This window comes from Sceloporus occidentalis, unplaced genomic scaffold (assembly GCF_023333645.1).
Source record: "Sceloporus occidentalis isolate IW3139 unplaced genomic scaffold, rSceOcc1.0.p SCAF_28, whole genome shotgun sequence".
NCBI classification, from domain to species: domain Eukaryota; kingdom Metazoa; phylum Chordata; class Lepidosauria; order Squamata; family Phrynosomatidae; genus Sceloporus; species Sceloporus occidentalis.
This window is the reverse complement of record NW_028317008.1, coordinates 6,971,107-6,991,184: the sequence shown is the minus strand read 5'-3', so window position 1 is coordinate 6,991,184 and position 20,078 is coordinate 6,971,107. Positions and strand designations below refer to the sequence as shown.

Sequence of the window (20,078 nt, the reverse complement as noted above, 5' to 3'; positions counted from 1 at the left end):
GCAACATACCAGATTAGCCTCCCATGCTAATATTTCTTTCTCGAACGGAGCTATAAACTGGGAGCTTTTCATGGTTGTAGTTTTCACAATGTGATCATCCAGCAAAACCTTTAAGAAAGTGGAGATGAAAAAAATAAGGGTAGAGAAAAAGCTTAGATACCTGGATTACATTGTTGAATGAAATTCAAGGCACAGATAAAAAGAACAGATAAGTTAGGGCTTCTAAGCAGGCGAATTTGAAACCAAAGAGCAAAACGGATTGAACCTTATTACCTCCATTCACTAGGAAATTCCCTTGACACTTAAATGTAATTTGAAAAAAGGTCAAGAAAAAGAATTCTGGTCAGTATTACTTCAGTGAGTCTTAGTGGGGTAAGTTTGTAAGATGCCAGCTCTAATCATTTTAGATTGACTTCTGGGTTCAAAGACAGATGGATAGAAAGAATTGGTCTCAGAGGGAAAAAGAGACAGAATACATAGTTACCAATCCAGACATGCCATTTGAGGCTTAAACCAAACACTGCGTTATTCTTTAATTTAAAAATATTTAGTTGCAATTGTTTAGAAATCCCTTTATACACTGTGATAGGAAATAAAGAACATCTTGATAGATGGGTGCGAGGGGTTAAATTTTTCCAAATCTGTGGAATATGCAATTATAAAATCCACACACTTGGATTTTTCATAACCCATACTGTTTTTTTTGCAGCTTGTTGAAATCCATCTACTGTTTGTTTCAACATGGTAAATCACTATTCTGCCATTTTTTAAAGTGATGACAAAATGAATATGGATTTTGTCTGAAATACTATCTATCAACACGTCATTGATAAACCAACAATTACTGCAGTGTTGGCTATGCAGCATTCATAAAACCTGATCCAAGAAACTGATGAATCCAGTAGTATCACAAAAAAGGCTGTCCTCTCTACCCATGGCATGTCTGTTGCCCCAGTCCCCCATTACCACCAGCTTTAAAAGGCCGACCTGTGCACCTGCAAGGTGAGGGAATACCCAACTGCTGCCTCTCCAAACCGCTGTTGATTTAGGGTGTTAAATTAAGGTAGATTAAATAGATAGTGTTAATTTAGACCATTAAATAAAATGGAAAGATAATACATATTTCACACAGCACTTGATAAGGAATGGAATACATAAAAGTAACTTTGTACACATTACAGGGCTGGTGTCAGAGTTGGGTGTCAAACCAAAAGTTGTTATGTGAATATATTACCTGAATCTCGTCTACTGCTGCCAATATATAGGTGTTCCTGTCCCGGTAGGGTGTAAATATAAAGCAAATGTTCTCCCAGTCTGCTTTCATTTTATTAAGGGCTTTCTCCAGAGCATACTCCTTGCTGGCTTGAGAACTGATTTGGTTTAAATCATCCAGATATTTTTCAAGACCAAGTTGTAAAATGTCAAGTAGGGAGGTGCCATCGTGTGGTGTAATGTTAAACCCAACCTACAGGATGAATCAGATCACAAATTATAATATGCTGTTAAAATAGTATACATAAGGTGAAATGTAAAGCATTTTGTAAACTAAAGTATGTGCCAGTAAAAATACCAATACCAATTAATTGAGAACATGCAAGAAGAAGATACTGAGGCTTTTGTTTTCATACATTTTCATTATTCCAGATAGGATTTACATTTACATAACATATAAAACATACAATTGGTAACTTGGTATGTGTAGTTTTTGAATAGTTCATACATTAAGTGCCGTGTTGATTCTATAAGAACCCAATATACCATGTATGCTACATTGAAAGTATGGGACAAAAAATTGTCAATTTTTTTTCTCTCTCAGATTTCTGGGTTATAGGTAGTCAGTTATTACGCATAGCTTGCCCCTTTTTACTCATCTTCCTTATGATCATCTCGGTCATTTTTCAGGATTTAATGTTTGCTTCCCAGATCTCAAATTTGACCAACTACTGCCAACAAGAGCATCATCTGCCTTGCTACTGAGTTCATCAATGAACCCGCCAGTATCCCATCCATGCTAGAACAGATTAGGTTTCTGGTGCACAGAAATGTGAGTGACAGATATAAAGCACAGTGTTTCTCATTGAAATAACTTATGCAAATTATGGAATTTTGACATTTGTAAAAAAAAAAAAGACCCAGATTTTATAGCAAATTTTATAACTCACTAAACATAATTCAATGAGAAGGTTATAAAACAATATGAATCGAACACATCGTATGTTAGATTTATACTAAGCAAAATGATGTGTGTGTCTTGAAAAACCTTTTTGGTTACACAAAGGTCAGTTACACTTTCAAATACATTCTTCATCAGATTTTTTACATTACATTTTAGATTAAGTATAAGGAACAGAAATATTGAAACTATGAAAGGCAAAAGCATCAAGGTTACAAAAAGACATACACACCAGCTAATATTGTTTAATGCCACTATAAGACCATAGCTATATATAAGACTAAAAATGTATCCAGTCAAAATTATTCCACAAATGCTGCAATAAACTATTCCGATTGGTACAAAACCCTTTTGTTTGAAGCCTGCAGAAAGATGGGTTTTGTGACCTTGAATACAATTATTTTTAATGTTTAAAACACAAGTTAAATTGAATTTTCTCGGGTATAAATTGGACTCAAAACCATGTTGAAAATGTATCATCCGGCAAATATTTTAATGATTTGCTGTATTCTTAGCAGAAATATTGTTCTCTGAGCTGTTTGAGGAAATACAGCATTTAATATTCAGCTTATGTCGGCTGTGCAGATATCACATCCTGTGATGTCACTCACACCTGTCACAGTGACCATTTGGGAGCAGCAGGAGGGAGCGCTTGAAAGAAGAATGATTTTAATATGACATTTTCCTTTGGGACAGAGTTTCCTTAACAATGATGTATTGCTAGCCGTAGATGTGCCGATGCTGATAAATAATTAAGTCACATTGTATCTTACTGTCATCTGGCAGAAATGAAATTTTTACATTGCGCTGCTGCCTGGAACAGCTTTTTTGTCATAAATTACATCAGCAAAATGGTAATGTGGCGGTCACCAAGTGTGATTTAAACGTTATTAGATTTAAAACTGTATTAGATATATTGCCTTTTTTAAAACACATTTTCATTTTTAGAATTAAAGCTAAAGAAAGGGACATTTTAAATATGGGACAAACATATCTAGCTATGCAGTCTATGTATCAAACCAGCAGAATTTGGCAAATATATATTAAAAAAGTGTGTGAATAACTATTTTAATAAGTACTCAAGGTTTCTAATTCTTGCCTCTATATTAGCTCTTATACTACCTTCTCATGGGATATTACCAACCACAACTACTGCAGTGCTATTTGAACCTATAAAATGACTTTTACATAAAGTTGAAGGCTCACCAAGTAGAGATATAGATATCCAAACACAAAATAAAAGACCTATATCCTAAAGAGTGAGTGTGAACATAAAGGTTTTTGTCTACCCGCATTCCCTACATGTTCTTTTGACTTATGCAATCAATTTAATAGTAGCTGGGGCCCCACAATACATCCGATTCTGGCAAAATAAGGAATAGACCTCAATATCTGCTTAAGAGATAAGACTTACTAATACAGTATGGCAAGACATTTCACAGTACCTTGCAAGGAAAGCCGCTGCAACAATAATGAAGAGATTCAAGTAGGTAGTGGCAAACGTCGTCACTAATGGGTTCGGATGTGACAAATATATTCAAGGGGAAATAGGCAAACTCCATCTCTTGCAGAGATGGTGAATAGAGAATCATAAGCTAAGGTCCAAAAACAAGTCATGTTAGTGTGCCCCCCTTAATTTGTCCTGGGATCAATGAGGGCAATGAGGGCACGGATAAACTGTGTGATGCGTTTAATGGAAGCATCATCTCTGAGTGAAATTACGAATAAAAGGGATATAAAAAAAGAACAACAGAAATGCATGGTAATAACAAGAAACGACACACCACAACCTATTGATAGGCCATTGTGTCTTAGACAATGGACAGGTACATCAATGGTATGAAGTACCTGTTATATGAAAAAAGCTAGAAGGACATAAATGATCATAAGACCATATTCAGTGCACAAGTACCAACAAGCATGCATTAAATCATCTACAAATGTAATGTTTTTTAGATTCTGTTTTTGTATTTAGTGATACCAATATTCCAAGTATACCAAAAGCCAAAGACCATGTGGATAAAGCTCCAACTTTACAAGGATGAAATGGGAGGCAAAGCGGAGAAGCTTATATTGGTTCCTCTGTCCACTATAGAAAGGCTGATAGCCCCCATTATATATCTAAGTATATATTAGCTAAAACAAGGTGCCATTGGAACACAGGAGTGATCTGAGTGATAAAGGACCTCCGTACAAAGAAGCCCTATTAAAAATTGTTTACTGCATTTTATTTATGATCCATTTCATGTTATTTAAATGGAGAAAATTTGCTTTTCTTTCAAAAACAAGACAATGTCTAAGTGACCCCAAACTTTCAAATGGTAGTGTATAAATATTATGTATCACCCTCTTTGGTCCGTGCCTTGCCTAGTACCGTCAATAGTTAGCGGGAAAATACTTCTGCTATGTTTTATTAAGATTACAATGTGTCAACCTAGTGATTCTCTTAATTTGACACAAATTTTTTTGGAATATTACATTTTTATAATAATTAAAGGACAGATGATATACAGTTTGGGTTCAAAATAGATATAAACCAATGCTTAACTAGAATTAAACTGGGCAACAGCATATGTCTACATTGTGGCATACTTATCTTGGTAGTTGAGAAAAGCAAGCTATAAATTAAAAACTATAAATTAAAAAAGGTAATCTGAATAGAGTTAAAATAAATGCTTGTTCTCCTGGTGGTATGAGACACAGATAAACAAGTCATTTTGATTCTATGTTTCCTGTAAAATCCTAGCCTTCCCTCGCTTGTCATACTATAGAAGCTAAATTGCACTTAACATCTGAGACTAGAGAAATAAGGAATAGATTAGGGCACCGTGGAACAAAAGCATTGAACAGGCCACAAAAACCAATTTACTGTAACACAATCATATCTCTGAAGTGTTTCATTGGTGCTAGGGTAAGAGGTGAAAGTTATTAGTTTCCCTAAGTATTGGAGGTCACAGCAATACAGCTATAGAAAGAAAAAATTGGAACACACAAGACTTTCAGAAGCATTTCAACTATACAATGTGAATCGGCCAAACAGAAGGGATGAGTGAGACTGACAGAATATTATAAGATTTAACTGAGAAAGACAAAAATAAAGCATGTACACAAATATATCCCAGGCAGGGAAAAATCCACCCTGACACTGGAAGCCGCGCGGAAGCACCCCATCCGACATCCCATCTGTTCAAAGGAATTGCATTTAGATATCATATGGAATATAGAAATTCTGCCCGTATATCATAAATGCCTGACACATCTGAGCGTTCATTAAAAACCTTAAAGATGGGACTTGAATAACAATCTGCCATCACTAATTAGTATTTTCAGTTTAGCATATTCACTTTCAGACATATTGCTGTTTGCACATGGTAATTTAGGTAAACAGATAGCATCCACAGCTGCATCAATTAACACTGCTAATCAAAACTGAATTCAGGTAATTAGGCCCATTTATGCAAAAAGTCTGTAATTTGGTGAGGAGGGGCTGGAATCTTTGGTAATAATAGCAAGAGAAAAAGTCTATTTTCTTAGACGAGAAAGAAAAAAAAATTATGAACTGTTACACGTGTGGTTAATGTGCATGAGCAAAACTGACAAATTGAAGCTGAGTATTTAATTGCTTTTTATTAGCAGTAATCTGCCAGTTTTTCTGTGAATGTTTTCAGGGTAATTATAAATTATTTAAATTTATGTTGCACAAACTACATTAACACACCGGGCTAGAATTGGAATTCCCCAATTACTTAGTTGGCCAAATGAGACTATTCTTTTTGTTCCGAGTTGCTGGTGAGGCCAGCATAAACCAACAATAGAAACGCATGTAAAATTGTGAACCAAATTGCCTTACAGAACATGCTTTTTGCATTCCTCCAAAGTTTCAAATGGACCAAGTGTTCTTGAGGGACAGTGGTTGGGGACAGGCCTTTACTGAGACGTTTTATGTGGCTTTTAAGGCTATAAAACATGTATACCCACCACACATTCTGAGGACACTTGGAAAGTATGTTTTTATATACTATTATTAAACAAGTGTATCACAGTAGAGGCTGCAAGACAATACCAAACGCATATCACAGAGTCAGGTAAGGAACATTGCACTACTTCCTGTATTAAAGGAAATTAAAATGAAAGTAACATGTACTGGTTATTGGAATAAATATCAACAATTAACAAAATTCAGTTTTACCTTTTTACTCATTAGGTTCCAATGTCTCGGCTTGATCCCTGGTGTACATAAAGCCGTAACAAGAGGCATGCTGAGCTTAAACTTTTCAAGCCGAGTCTTAATGGTTGTAGCTACTTTCAAAGGCCTGTGTAAATCCGGATGATGAAATGCTTTTGTCAACTTGTAGCTGATCTTCCATAAATTCTGTACCTGATGACAAACATTTTTCAAAAAGAGAGTTATTGATTTATTTCTACAGCTGTGTAAGAATCTTGTATCACATCTCCAAGCTCAAGATAATTCTTGCCACATTAATCAGATGATTGCCAAGGCAGATGTATGCAACTTGTACTAAGCCAATGCAAATATAAGTACTGCAGAATTTTGATCCTAAAAGTTCTGGTTATTTCAGTATACAACATAGACATCAAGTTTATAGTAATTTTCTATCATGCCAAACAAACAATGATTTCAGGGCTCTTCATGGATTTTCTTTCTAAATTCTAATGTACAAATGTTTGGGTCTCAAACACTGTTAGGTGAGAGCAAAATCTGAGCACAGGCTTGATTATTATAGCCTACATTGCTTGGAAGAGTAAATGCCTTAAAAAACTCAGCATGGGTGTACTAAAAAGACTTTGGTATTATATAGCCAAAAATATGTTTATGCAAAGTTTCCCATTATACGTTAACAGTAACCAAAGGTCCTACTACGCAATTAATACTAGACCTTTCCCAATTCCGGTACCTCTATGGTGACGACCCCCAGATCACAATGGCTTACCTCTTCCTGTACCTCCTCTGCATTGACTTGTAGCAGGGGGCCATTCATCCATTTGTCATAGAAAGAGGTGAAATGCATTGCAGTGGTCCATAGCGTCTCATAAGGCTCCTTCATTTTGCATATTTCTTGTATCTGATTAAATGTGCTTATCTGCCCTGTTTCTAGAAGTTGCTCTTCTTGGTTAATCATTGCCTTCTGATGGGAAAAAGGAAAGTTTACTGCACAACCAATAATGGTGAATAATTGAGCGGAAATAACATTGGGCTACTGCACATTAGTTTACCATTAGCCAGACAAGTACATCTACCGTGCTGGGGATGATGGATTTCTGCGAGAAGGCCTAAACGTTTAATCAGTTAATTAAACTATATTTGGGAATTACACACCTAAATTACACACAACTAAATGGGCTTATGACAAACCTGGCATTACCTTTACAATTAATAAACACTAAGGGATTACAATTTCTATCGCCACCTGGCTCTGCATGAGCTCTGTTGTCTCAAATAACATACATGGTACCCCTAGACAGATACACAAGAGCAGATAAAGATACTATGCATTTGTTAAAAATAATCCAAATAGGCAATATATGGCAAATGAAATTTAGTCCAGGAGCTATATTTTAAACAATGATCTTTTTATCAAATGCATTAGGCCATTATTGAAAATATATCATTATTCAAAGAGGCTTCCAGAAATGTGAACGAAAACGATCAAAGTAGAAATTACAAATTTATGACAGAGAACTCAAAAATAGATTCTGTTATTCCTCTTTGACACAAAAAGGCAAATATGTTTCGGTTCCGTAGACTGAAGCTACAAGCACACTTAACAGTGATACAACTCTTGCTCTTTTTATATCACCACACTATCGCATCCACAGGTAAGCAACATCCGACAGTGTTACTAGATTACATTGCATTTACTGAATATTCAATTTCATGAATGCAGGCATACCTGAAAACCACTGAACAAATCTCACTGTAAATTATAGTCATGCCACTATCCATTAACTTTATGAGGCTGTTGACTATACACAGCTCCTTCTGCAGTTTCAGCATTATCTTAGAACATATTTAATTCATCCTCTCAGCATCACACACAGCTTTCCACTTTCAAAGCTTTAAATTGCCCAATTTAAATACGATTAAAAAAAAATATATATATATATATATATAAACATATAATCGCCAATTCCTACAAAAGACAGCACTAATAATAGAAATACAAAATTACAGAACATTTAATCAAAAGGCTGCGAAGGTTGATGATATGTTATTTTAAAAATCAAGCATGTTGTAACTCTGTAACTTACCTCTTCAATAAACTCCTGCATTTTCCTGTTGATGGCATTGAGCTTCTGCACATAAACGCCAGCTTCACTCATACGTTCTTTCTTCTGAAATTCTTTCACCTCAGTGGCCGCCTCAGCCAAGCGTGTAGTGTAATCCTGCTGCCACCGAGACAGCTTCAGTAGAGCTCCATCGTGCTCCCTCTGCAGTCGTGTCTCACTGAAAAAATGGTGGGGAGGGAGAGGAAATAAACAGGAGGGGTAGTGGGTGGGATACATCAGAATCTTCTTTTTATATACTTGAGTCCCCCACTACTTTTTCCCCCCAATGTTTGCATTTAAATTGGACAGAATAATTTACCGCCGCCTTTTCATTTTGCAGGGGTTAATCACCCTAATAAAGGTCAATCAAATTTAATCTTCACTAAAACTGCTGGCGCTTCAGTCACCTGCAGGACATCTATTATATCTCATTTCTATGCATTAGAAAGTGGCAGGGCTTTTTTTTCTATCTTGCATTGTTAATGTGGGAAGTCCAGCCACCACCATTAACAGTTTACTAAAATTATTAATTCTTATGAAACTATTAGAGGGGTCAGTTTTACCAAACCAAGCTAGCATAACATAAATGTCTAACCCAGCTAATCTATATGAATACATTTCATAATAATTATAGGAAAGATCATGGGGTTTCAGTTAAAAGAGCAATTGGGTTTTGTAGCAGTCTAATGTTTTTAGCTCCAAAAAAAAATAGAAAAATAAGAAAAAAATTGTACCATTACCTGCCACTGATGATAGGAATGATCCTTTCAGGCCAGGAAAATGTGTTGCCATTTAGAATAATGTCCTCTTTAGACAAGGATGCATAGTCCATCAGGAAAAGGAGGTTTGCTGCAGCAACTTCTAGTTTTTCCTAACAATCAAAAAGAAAGGTACCTGCATTTAAGCTGAATACATGAGCAGGGAAGAAGAGAAGAAGAGGGAAGAAGAGACGCGAGGATGCTCATTAACAGTCTGTGTCCCTGATTAATGCTTCATGCACACACACACACACAGAGGAAAAGCCATGTTAATGCTTTTCTTCAGAATGTACAAGCCTCTGTGACAATGAATATCTTCCACCTTCTGAAGAAAGGAATGGGGTGAGGGGCACAGCTTAATTTACATGAGAGCTTAGCTCTTCAAACCTGCTTAGGTTCTATTGTAAAAGTGATTATGTTCTAGATGGTAATGGGGGGCATATTATTAATAAGAAAACCAACAGTAACTCAGGGGATATATTCTAGCTTCCAAAACATACAGTGCATGCTTAAGCGCTGTCACAAGATGGGAAGATAAATAGGACAAGGAAATAAATGAGCCTTTTAAGCCCTGCTATAATACACTCGATAACCTCCGAAAAGTGGAATAACCTCAATACCCAATCCTATTTATATTTCAGATTGACTTATCATCTTCTTAACTAGAAATCTCACAATCCAGAGATTGTTCCTTACCTCGCAACGTCATACACGCTGTTTTTATTATTAATACATAGAATCCCCTTTCCTTTCACTGTCATTCCTGACACTCATTAAGCACATATCATGTCGGCATTTTCACAATATGCTCCACAGAATAGCTGTCTGCCTCGCAGAACAAACAAGAAAATCTCCAAACACAGGCAGTCGAAATGAAAACAAATTATTTTAGTTCCAAACAGAAGAAAAATAAAACTTGTAAAATATTCCACACTTGCATAGTGTTCAGTATTAAAAATCAAGATGTCATATATTGGTGAAAGCATATTATATTGAAAAATGTAAAGGCTCAGGTTTAAAATAGCACATAAGATTTTTTTTGTATTTTAGAATTCAACAGAATAAAAACTCCAGAAATTGCTTAAAACTAGCCCTTTTCCACACAAAGCTTATAGAATGTTTGCTTAATGGGTATTCTAGTAACGACAATAAATAAATAAAAATGTAAAAATGCAACTTACCTTAATTTCCAAAAGCTCCACGCTTCTTAGTTTGTCTATATAGTCCTGAAGCTCTACAAGAGCAGAGGTGGAAGCAGCAATGGTGCTGATCCTTGTGACTATGCCATCATATTGCTGGCAAATTTTTCGATTAAACTTCTCAGACGTGGTAGCAACTTTGTTAATTATGATATTAGTCAGCTGGCGGGTATGATCAATCATCCGCTGTAAGAAAGTCAGATGAGACATCTAATCATTGCAACCCGAGCAGATAAATTTTGTTCCTTTCTCCTACATGTCACAGATTTTATCCTCCTGACCCTCTACACAGCCATCGCCTGTCAAATTTAGATTCAACAAGCTCCCAGCTTTCTTTATCCCTGCCTTAGATCTGAGACTCCTGGCGATCAGCAAGACAAGCGTCACCAGCTGTCTGGGAGCAAGGAGGCAATCAGGTGAATAGTACTTATTATCTTTCATTGCTTTCTGAGTGACAAGATTGATTTGGGACCGAGAGCACATCCCTACTTCAGGAACAATTACAGAAGGGCCTTCCTGGTGCATATGTAAAACAGCAAAATCTGTACCTTAAATCTGTTTAACAGAATAGATGACATTGTATGTCCATGTGAACATCTGCATATGTATATTAAAGTTGCACATAAAAAACATCTTTTACAATATACACGGTTTTCTAAAAGAAAAACTGCATGGAACTTTATTACCATTGTACTCAAGAGACATTGTTTTCCAGCACATTAGTCTTAATTAGGCCCCGAGAAGCAGTTAGTGGATGTTAAAGTCTTCTCTGGGTCTATCGGTGTGAAGGAAGTCCCATTATTTTTCAAAACTGCTTCGTTTTGGACATTAAGATGATTTAACATTATCACAGAAATAATAAAGCAAGAATTTCCAGTGATAATCTAAGAGAACAATTACATTAATCTGTCTGGAACACTAATGATGCATTTTACAATCCGTCACCATACAACACCGAGGTGAATTTAGCTGGGAAATGGGACACGATGTCCTCTAATTGTAAGACGGTTCCACTCTTCAATATGTTCTGTGACATTGAACATGACAGTGTGCAGGAAAACACAAGGGTAAATGGTGGTATTTTTGTTCCTCCTCTTAAAAGCTCCGGTGACATTTTAATAGGGATTTTGAAACAGAAAATGGTAAATAAAACTAAATTGAAAATGGAATTGTTTCTGTAAGCCTGGTGACGGAGCCGTAAAAAACGACATGAAAGAATGTGATAAAATATATCTAAGGGGCCAATGAATCATTGGCTAGTAAATCCCTTACCTTGATCTGCTCTGAGTTGATTTAGAGCCATAGCGGCCTCCAATACCTAACTACCCTCTCTAGTGTCAACAGATATTGCTATAATTAGTCACTGCAACAGTTAAGGGGTTAATTGGTGTGTTAAGTTTTGAACTACAGAAGGGAAGCAAAATGATGTATACTGGAAATTGAAGAGTTAAGCAATGTGCTACTTATACAGCAATAATAAGTGCATTAGCACACAATTAGAGGAATACCCCAAGACATATTTTTACACATTCATATACTATGTCACTTTAAAATAAAATATACAACACGCAAATAAAACTGCATAGCTGCAGTATGAGACATTTAAAACAGCATTTATTATCTACATTAATTACACCTTACAGGATCTGCTATCTGCAGAAAAACCTCATTGTCTCAAGACAAGCAAATTGCTTAATCTCTTTTAAAGAAGCATATATTCAATTTTGTTTGCAAGCATAACTGTGCTCACTTATTGCATTCATTTTGTATGAATATTATTGTAAAATGTCAAAGTGATACAGACAGAGCTTTTCAAAGAACTGAAACTAGCTAATCAGAGGTTTCTAAGGAAAATACAACTTGTCCCAGAAGAATAACTATGTTATGCAAATCTTATAATCCCTAAAGGTGGTAGCAGTGCATATTCAATCAAAGGTCACAGATGAGACCCATGTATAGATAAGCAAATTAAATTTACCTTGTGTCCACATTAGAATCTGTACGTTTAATATAGTGGACAATAAATTGTAAATATATATATATATATATATATATATATATATATATATATATATATATTACATTGTTTAAACAACTTAAAAATACTGTGTGTCAGGTCTTCAGAATGTAGTAACGCATATCTCACTGAACATTCAAGACATTGGGTGCTGCATGCCATTCATTTACAGGCTGGGGAGTGGGCTGCTACATAAATCAATATTATATATATATATATATAAATTAAAATTATACAATAAAACCTAAGGGTTTGGGAGACAGTAGGAGTGGCACTATAATCATTGCGTGATATATCTACTCACTGGCTTCCAGTTAGACAATATTTGTTTTACCGGTAATCTTGCTATTTCAGAGGCAAAATCTGTCACTGCTCCCGAATGCACATAAATATGGGGTTGTCAGTCAGGGTATCTAAGTGCCTTATATTGCTATGCGTACTACTGAAAGTTACCTTTACTCATGGAAGGAACTCTAGTAAACACACATTGTTTTGTGGATCTATGGACTTGAAATGACACTATAACATTAGAACAAAATGTACCCCAAAGCATTAAATATCTGTAAAATAATTAATTAAGTGGTGAAGAAGACTAGACACGTGAACATAGATGTTCTTAAGAAAATGCAAATAAATATGAGCAAATGTAGTTTGCATTCTTACTTAAAATACCTAGGCAGTTTCCTTGAATGGATCCCATCGATCTGAGTACCCCTAAAAAAAATAAACAATATATAAACAATACCTGGTTAATGTCAGAGCAGTCTATCAGCAGCATCTCCATGGGTACATATAATGGCAAAGAGGCAACACTTGATGCCAGCTTTTTCATGCTTTCAATTTCTCGCCCATAAACACTGAGGCTGACATCTTGGTTTATTAGCTTTTCAAGCCTCTTTTCCGTAAGAGGTGAAAGCAGATGCAGGAAAGGTTTGTACACAAGGGAGTATCTGCAATAGATACATAAAATATTAGGGACATTTATATCCCTGGTTAACACAGAATAAATCCAAACCAAATGTGATATTATTGTTATTAACACAACATTTTAAACCAAGGTACATCATATTACTTTTTACTGTCTCCAAACACCTTGATCAAGTCATATGGTGGGTTTGGTCCTCAATTAATTTGCTTATCTGGTCTATACATGTTGGTGGACTAAATGGTAAAATTCATGACCAGCTGGTCAAACACAGTATCCACTATTCAACCACTGACTTTGCATATTTTACCTGCTTTGTGGCTAGTATGGATAAAATAACATGGGCAACTATATTTCATGGGCTATAAGACTATTCTATAGTTTGTCAAAATGTACCACATTCAAAAATAATGGCACATTTAGCAGTATCACTACACAGACATAGCAACATACACTTGATTAAGATACTCGGGGGCACTAAACCTAAAATGTCATCAGTAAGATATGCATTCTTTATACTGAGGAACGGTGCAAGAAATAAATCAGTATAGGAGCAGTAATATTGGATTCTGCTTTGATACAAATCAGTAAATTAGAAAAAATAAAATTATTTTCATGCTAAAGCACTCCACATTTTAAATTCTTCCTTGCCCAAGGACCTTATTAACCAGCAGATTCAGTGACAATCAGTTCTTCAATCTTATCACTTCTGGAAGGTCACAAATAAAACCACTAAAGGACTAACATTACAGGATAGGATAGGACAGATTCATTCTCTTAAAGTCTTGATATTTGACTTTGAAAAGCCTCTGTGTTTTATTTCCACTGGCTACAATATTAATCGGTTCATGAAAGACATCATATGGCAACACCACAACAGCAACATGATTTAACATGCTTATTTTGTAATCAGATGTCTCCAAACATATGCTCTGATTTAATTACTGATGCTGTATTTAGAGTGTCAGATTTTAAGGCCCAGAAATAATAAACCAAAGAGGAAAAACAAAGTAATATTGATAGATTTGTTGAAAAGGAGCAGTGGGTGAGGTTAGGATCATGTGTAAAGATGAAAGATGAGGCAGAAGCAATACCTAGCCAAGATCAAAGCACCCTCATCAATTCATCCAAGAGTCATAAATCCAGCTGAGCATCAGGATCCTTGTGTGCATAATAAGATTGGTTGACTAAAATATACAGATTAAACAGATGAGCTATCTCTGATGAATTTAGGGCTAGGAGGCCCTGCTGAGCTACTTGTAAAGACACTTTGCAACCATACACCTGCAGGTGCCTTGTCTTAACACCATAGTGGAATAATGGATTAAAATGTCTTGGTTCAGTTGAATATGAATGCCAACCCCCTTTATTATTTAATATGGACTCATAAATGCCTTTTACTTTTTACTTAGAAATAAGTCTTGTTGGATGTCAGTGAATCGTTAATTTTATACTAATGTCTCACGCAAATGGTATAACTGGGCTATCAACATGCAAAATGCCGAACAGATACAAGATGACCATATTCTTCACCGTTTTATTGTTAAAGATACAAAATATAAGGGCATTTTAAAGAACAGTTTTTCATAAGCAAAATATCTCAATAGTTTGATGTAGATAAATGGATACAGATGTCGACAGTTGGACAGAGGTAAAAACTATTAACATAATAGCAAACAAAAATAAATAACGTTACCAAGTATGATAACTATGTTTTTTTTAAAGAAATAATTTAAATTCGTAAGCAACGTGGCAGGAAATGAAAACTGGGAAAGGTTACTAACCTGTTTGGACCATGGATGTTGTTTTCAATCACAGCTTTTATTCTTGCCCGGGCTGACAGGACAATCTCTTCATGGATTTGCACTGAGCTGATGTATTTGATTTTCAGATTATCTACAGCCTGCAGATACAAGACCTCAATTGTTTACCTTGAAAGCTGTAATGGGTAGGAGCTAGCCAACTCTGCAGAGACTGATTTAAGAATTATTCCCCTGAGACTATAAATTTCAACACATTCTGTGGAATAGCATTTTGTGATTCATTATAAAACTATACATAAAGAGAGATAGTAGAGCTTTGGTCAGATCATATTAGCTATAACATTAGCTGTTAATAAATTAAAAGCCTATCCTATGAAGTGACAAATTAGACTTTAGAGTGTTAAACTAAAAGGGTAATATCACCGGGATTCGCACAATCCATATTCTATTAACAACTGAATTCCAAATGCAAATACACAGAACATCTACCCATTCCAACAGCATGCAAAAATACATAAATTCTTAATAAAACAAATAATTTATATGTCCAATACAGCCTAACAAAGGGCTCCACTGTTTTCCATCAACAGATTAGGGACTTGTAGGTTAACAACAAATGCAAATCAAGGAGTTAATAAGAGAACACCAATAATCATCAGATGGCATCAATGTAAGGATTCAATAATTTTGTCATCGTAGTGAACTTTTTAATTGTAACAAATCATCTGTCAAAGGGAACAATAAGACTTTACCAGGCATACAAAAAATTTGAAAACAATCATGGATGAAACCATTAACCAAAAGAACTGTTTTGGTGTTGTCCTAATAGAAATCACAACATGTTAAAGTTTGTCAATAAGATTTCAATCAAAATATAATAAAAGGTTGGAAAGATTATTATTTTTACAGGGTGCAAAATCATAGGCCTTTTTTATATTATCTTCACACGAGTGAAACTTTAAATTATTTTCTTCAAATTCCTCAGCTGCTTTCCCTATTGTTCCTTTTCTTGTTTCTCCACACTCAATCTAGCCAATGCTTTTGGTTTGCCAGGGTCACAGTAACTATGCCCACTTTTCTTTTTCATTATGCTTAATTGATTGCAAAACACGAATAGAATGGATTTGTAACAAATTACCTGGAAGAGAGAATGTTCAATTCTTGGCATCTGTTGGACACTGATAACCAAACTCTCAACTATATTGTCAAAGTTGTGGGCCATCTCCTCGACAGATGGATAAATGTTGACATCTGATCCACTTAAGGATGGCTTCTGATTGAACAAAAAAAACACACTGGTCATTTAAAACTACAGTTTAGGTCTTTATTTTCACAGTTTAACAAAGAATAAATAACCAAGTCATACTCTTAGAATTCCATTGGGTCCATACAAAGTAAATATACGTTTCTGTAGATTCAGATAATACAAGCAATCAATCTATACTGTTGCTCTGAACACAAAACTAGTACGTCCATTGTGCAAGCTTGTAGAAAATAAATTGTTCTTTCATTGTCTTTTGAGTAGACTAGGAATAGAGGCACTAGCATTTCATTAAACGAGTCAATTTTAATTGCTATTCTTGTAGCTCTTTTGTTCATCAGTGAATATGAACAGTACTGGGAAAATGGAGAGGCTCCTAGCCTCAGATGAACCTCTTACTTATACAGTTCCCACAAAAAAAAAGTCAGGTTCCATTGATTTGTCAGATCTCTCAATGACTTATTAGCCTAATTCTAACAGAAAAGTCTTCTTGCTAGATTTTGCAAGACACTGAGTCATTAGGCTAGTCATTCAGACAAACACATAAGCTTTTGTGATTGTAAAGCATGTCAACCACTGTACTCATTAAAGCCCAGACAAATAATTTTATCTCAGTGGAAGAAAAAATATGCGTCAATTTGGGAGTTTCATGAGATGGCTGCCTAAGCATTACCTAAGTGAATGAAGCTTTACATAATGTTCACTATACAAGAAGCTAATTGATGTGTGCCTTACCCTAAGTCTTCAGTGATCCATCCACCAGGGCTACATTAACCCCTTAATGACAAAGCCCGTACATGTATGGGCTCAAAATACATTGTTTTCAATGGGTTTAGGGACTGCCCATTGTCCTTAAGGGGTTAATTAAGCCAGACTTGTCTGTATCTATATCAACATGTTAATCACTGCTGCTAAGATACACTATATGGAAGGTTACTGCATATCTGCCAGATTGAATACATTTTGGGAAATATGAAATTTACAACTAGCCAACATTAAATAGTAATCAATCTTCACAATAGGTGTGAAAATGTAATAAATATCTACATATATGGTAAACAAAAATCAATACATCACCCAGTGTTTCTACTTTGCTAACACAACAGGGCAAGCAAAATGTATTTCACAAAATGTATTTCAGTGACAGGTAGATGAAATATCCAGACACAGACATTCGAGAAAAAAAAGGACATATTACAAAAAGAAAAATGCAGGAAACTATTTGAAGCCTATTGCAGTGACAGCCAAATAATCTTATTCTGTTATTATTAACAACAATGAAACTCATCCAATACATAAATATGCTTATACGTATACTGCAGCAGGAAAGAAGTAGGAAATTGCTATGCACCATAGAATATTTTCCTCAATGTTTGCTATCCCAGGTGTATTAGGACAACTGAGAAGTCAGGAAGGTGAGGAATAGGGAAGGGTTGTGAGCTTTTCAGTCTACGTTGTGTACTTTGAAAGAATTTGAGTCTCAAAATAAGCTCAAGTCCAATATCTTATGTTCCTAGCAATATCTTGTATAGAAACACAAAATAGAAACAAAATGGACTGAAATTCAGTAAAAGACAAGTTTTCTATGAATGCTAATATATTATTTGAAAAGGTATGGCAGTTATATTCTCACAGTGGGGAAGTGGAGCAGCTAGCCACCTGTGGGGAGGTGGGGGAAATCATGCATGGAGTGGGTCTAGTTCCAGATAGTCTCAAGTGGGAGGAGAACGACCATAGCCAAACTTGGTTTATTTCCCTGTAGAAAGTGACCAGGAGTCCCAGGAAAGCAGTGCATCATCCAGAGACCCTGGTCCAGCCTAAAGAGTTCTATAACATCAATGACAGGTGCATTAATGTATGTTTTGTGTATTGTTGCCTAAACTATTAGATTTTTTAAAGTGATTACTAAAGAGCAACATACCTGTTAATTCATTCATGTCAATAAGGTAACAGCCATACTTGTGAGACATATTATGTATCAAAACCTTACCTACTCTAAAGTTCAAATAGAGCACTAATGAGCATTTTTGAGACTGAAGGCAAGACATTATTGATAAACGGCCAGAAACTGATAAATGGAATGGGAAACCAAGTTCAAAGATCGATAGATCAATTTACAGTTAGATAGACTGAGGCAAAAACAAATGATTTATTACAATTGAGTTAAAAGTATTTTTAACATCTTGTTCATGTTATCTGCTGTGAGTGAAGAGACAACCTCCTAGCCACAAAACACCCCATACTGACGACCGCCAACTAAATGGGACCAAGATTTCTCTAATATACTGAGGCCATGCACCCAGTTCTATGACTGATACTTGTGACGAAGGACTATTTTATTAAACTAAGATGCCTTTAGGTGCAATAAAAAACTGGTCTCTTCTTAAATAATTTATCAATGGATTGTCATAAGGCAATTCTTAATTTCTGGAGATATGTGTTGCAGAATGTCTTTAATAATAATAATGATCAGACTAAGAATATAGACGTGATAACATGTAATGCACAAACAGTACAAGGAAATAGGCATACATTTAAATCTATGGATAAAACAGGCAGGTGAGGTTTTACTTTTTTGCAAAGCTGGTTGTTCCACATTTTTCCTGAATAGTCTAATGGAATATGTGTTCTTAAATAAGGATAATTACTGAGATGGCATGCACCTATTAATTAGATAAAGCACTTACCAACAAAAACTCCAAAAAGTCCATGGAAACGCAACAAGGGTAATGGCTTAATGTATGCGTGCAATGTTAGCATTCATATGCAATAATGAGTATTAACACTACTTATGTGACATTACGAGATATTACAGTAAAGCTTGTTTCAAAAATGACATTTACAAATGCAAAGTGTGTTACAAATGTTGTTAGAACAAGCCACCGGCTCCTAAACCAGAAATAGTAACGAAAACAAGGAACCACCGATCCGATCACAAAGAATGGCTGGAGACTGAAAACAAATTAATCTGTTTGTCAAATGTTTGTTTTCATCATGTTCCAAAATATTTTCCTGTTTAACTCATCTTTCAGGAGGATACTTCAAAACCATCTGTATTTACTACTTTGCAAATGGGCTTGATTTCTCTTACAGATTTAGTGGCAGGGTGCTGATAAAATGACAGAAGCTAGTGTTGCATGACGCTGTCAGCATACATATTTATGCTTTGTGCAAAAACCACTATTTGTAATTCATGCCATGAAACGTGCATTATAATAGTCATGGGTTAAGTGCTATTATTGTTAGTTCTTTCAGTATCGGTCAGATTTCTGGTGTATCAGGCATGACCTCGTATACAAAAGCACCGACTATCATTAAACAGTCAGCTTACTCAGTTTTGTAGTAGCTACCTGTAGGAGGAAGAGATGCACATGTGAAAAATAAAAAAACTGTTTGTCATTCCCCAGCAATTACTGAGGTTAGTAAGAAGGCAGTGGACAAGCCAAGGACCTGTCCACCATGCTGCACATAAGGTGAGCCAGATTTGACGACTTTATATGCAGTTTCCTTGCAAACATCCTTGAGAACCGTAAGACGAAAGGAGAGGAAGCTTTTTGTCTAACTGAGCTTATCCTCTTCACAAGTGGGTGGGGGTAATACTGACTCATTGGTTTTGAGTCCATACTGTTTCATCTAGGTCTTATAATTACTGTTTTGTTATAGAAAAGTTGGCTGCATCAATAAAGACCATGTA

General features: G+C 35.5%; 1 protein-coding gene across 1 annotated transcript in view; it reads right to left on the bottom strand.

Moving 5' to 3' along the window:
* The window catches only part of LOC149299757 (dynein axonemal heavy chain 3-like), a 498,381-nt gene that overhangs the window by 352,127 nt on the left and 126,176 nt on the right, over nt 1–20,078 (bottom strand). The window contains exons 14-23 of the mRNA XM_089486039.1: nt 16,262–16,396; nt 15,145–15,263; nt 13,181–13,385; nt 10,401–10,604; nt 9,202–9,332; nt 8,444–8,639; nt 7,126–7,320; nt 6,363–6,551; nt 1,235–1,465; nt 10–108 (exon numbers count right to left, since the gene is read on the bottom strand). Coding sequence (XP_089342165.1) covers nt 10–108; nt 1,235–1,465; nt 6,363–6,551; nt 7,126–7,320; nt 8,444–8,639; nt 9,202–9,332; nt 10,401–10,604; nt 13,181–13,385; nt 15,145–15,263; nt 16,262–16,396 — 1,704 coding nt within the window. The remainder of the gene's footprint in view (nt 1–9; nt 109–1,234; nt 1,466–6,362; nt 6,552–7,125; nt 7,321–8,443; nt 8,640–9,201; nt 9,333–10,400; nt 10,605–13,180; nt 13,386–15,144; nt 15,264–16,261; nt 16,397–20,078) is intronic.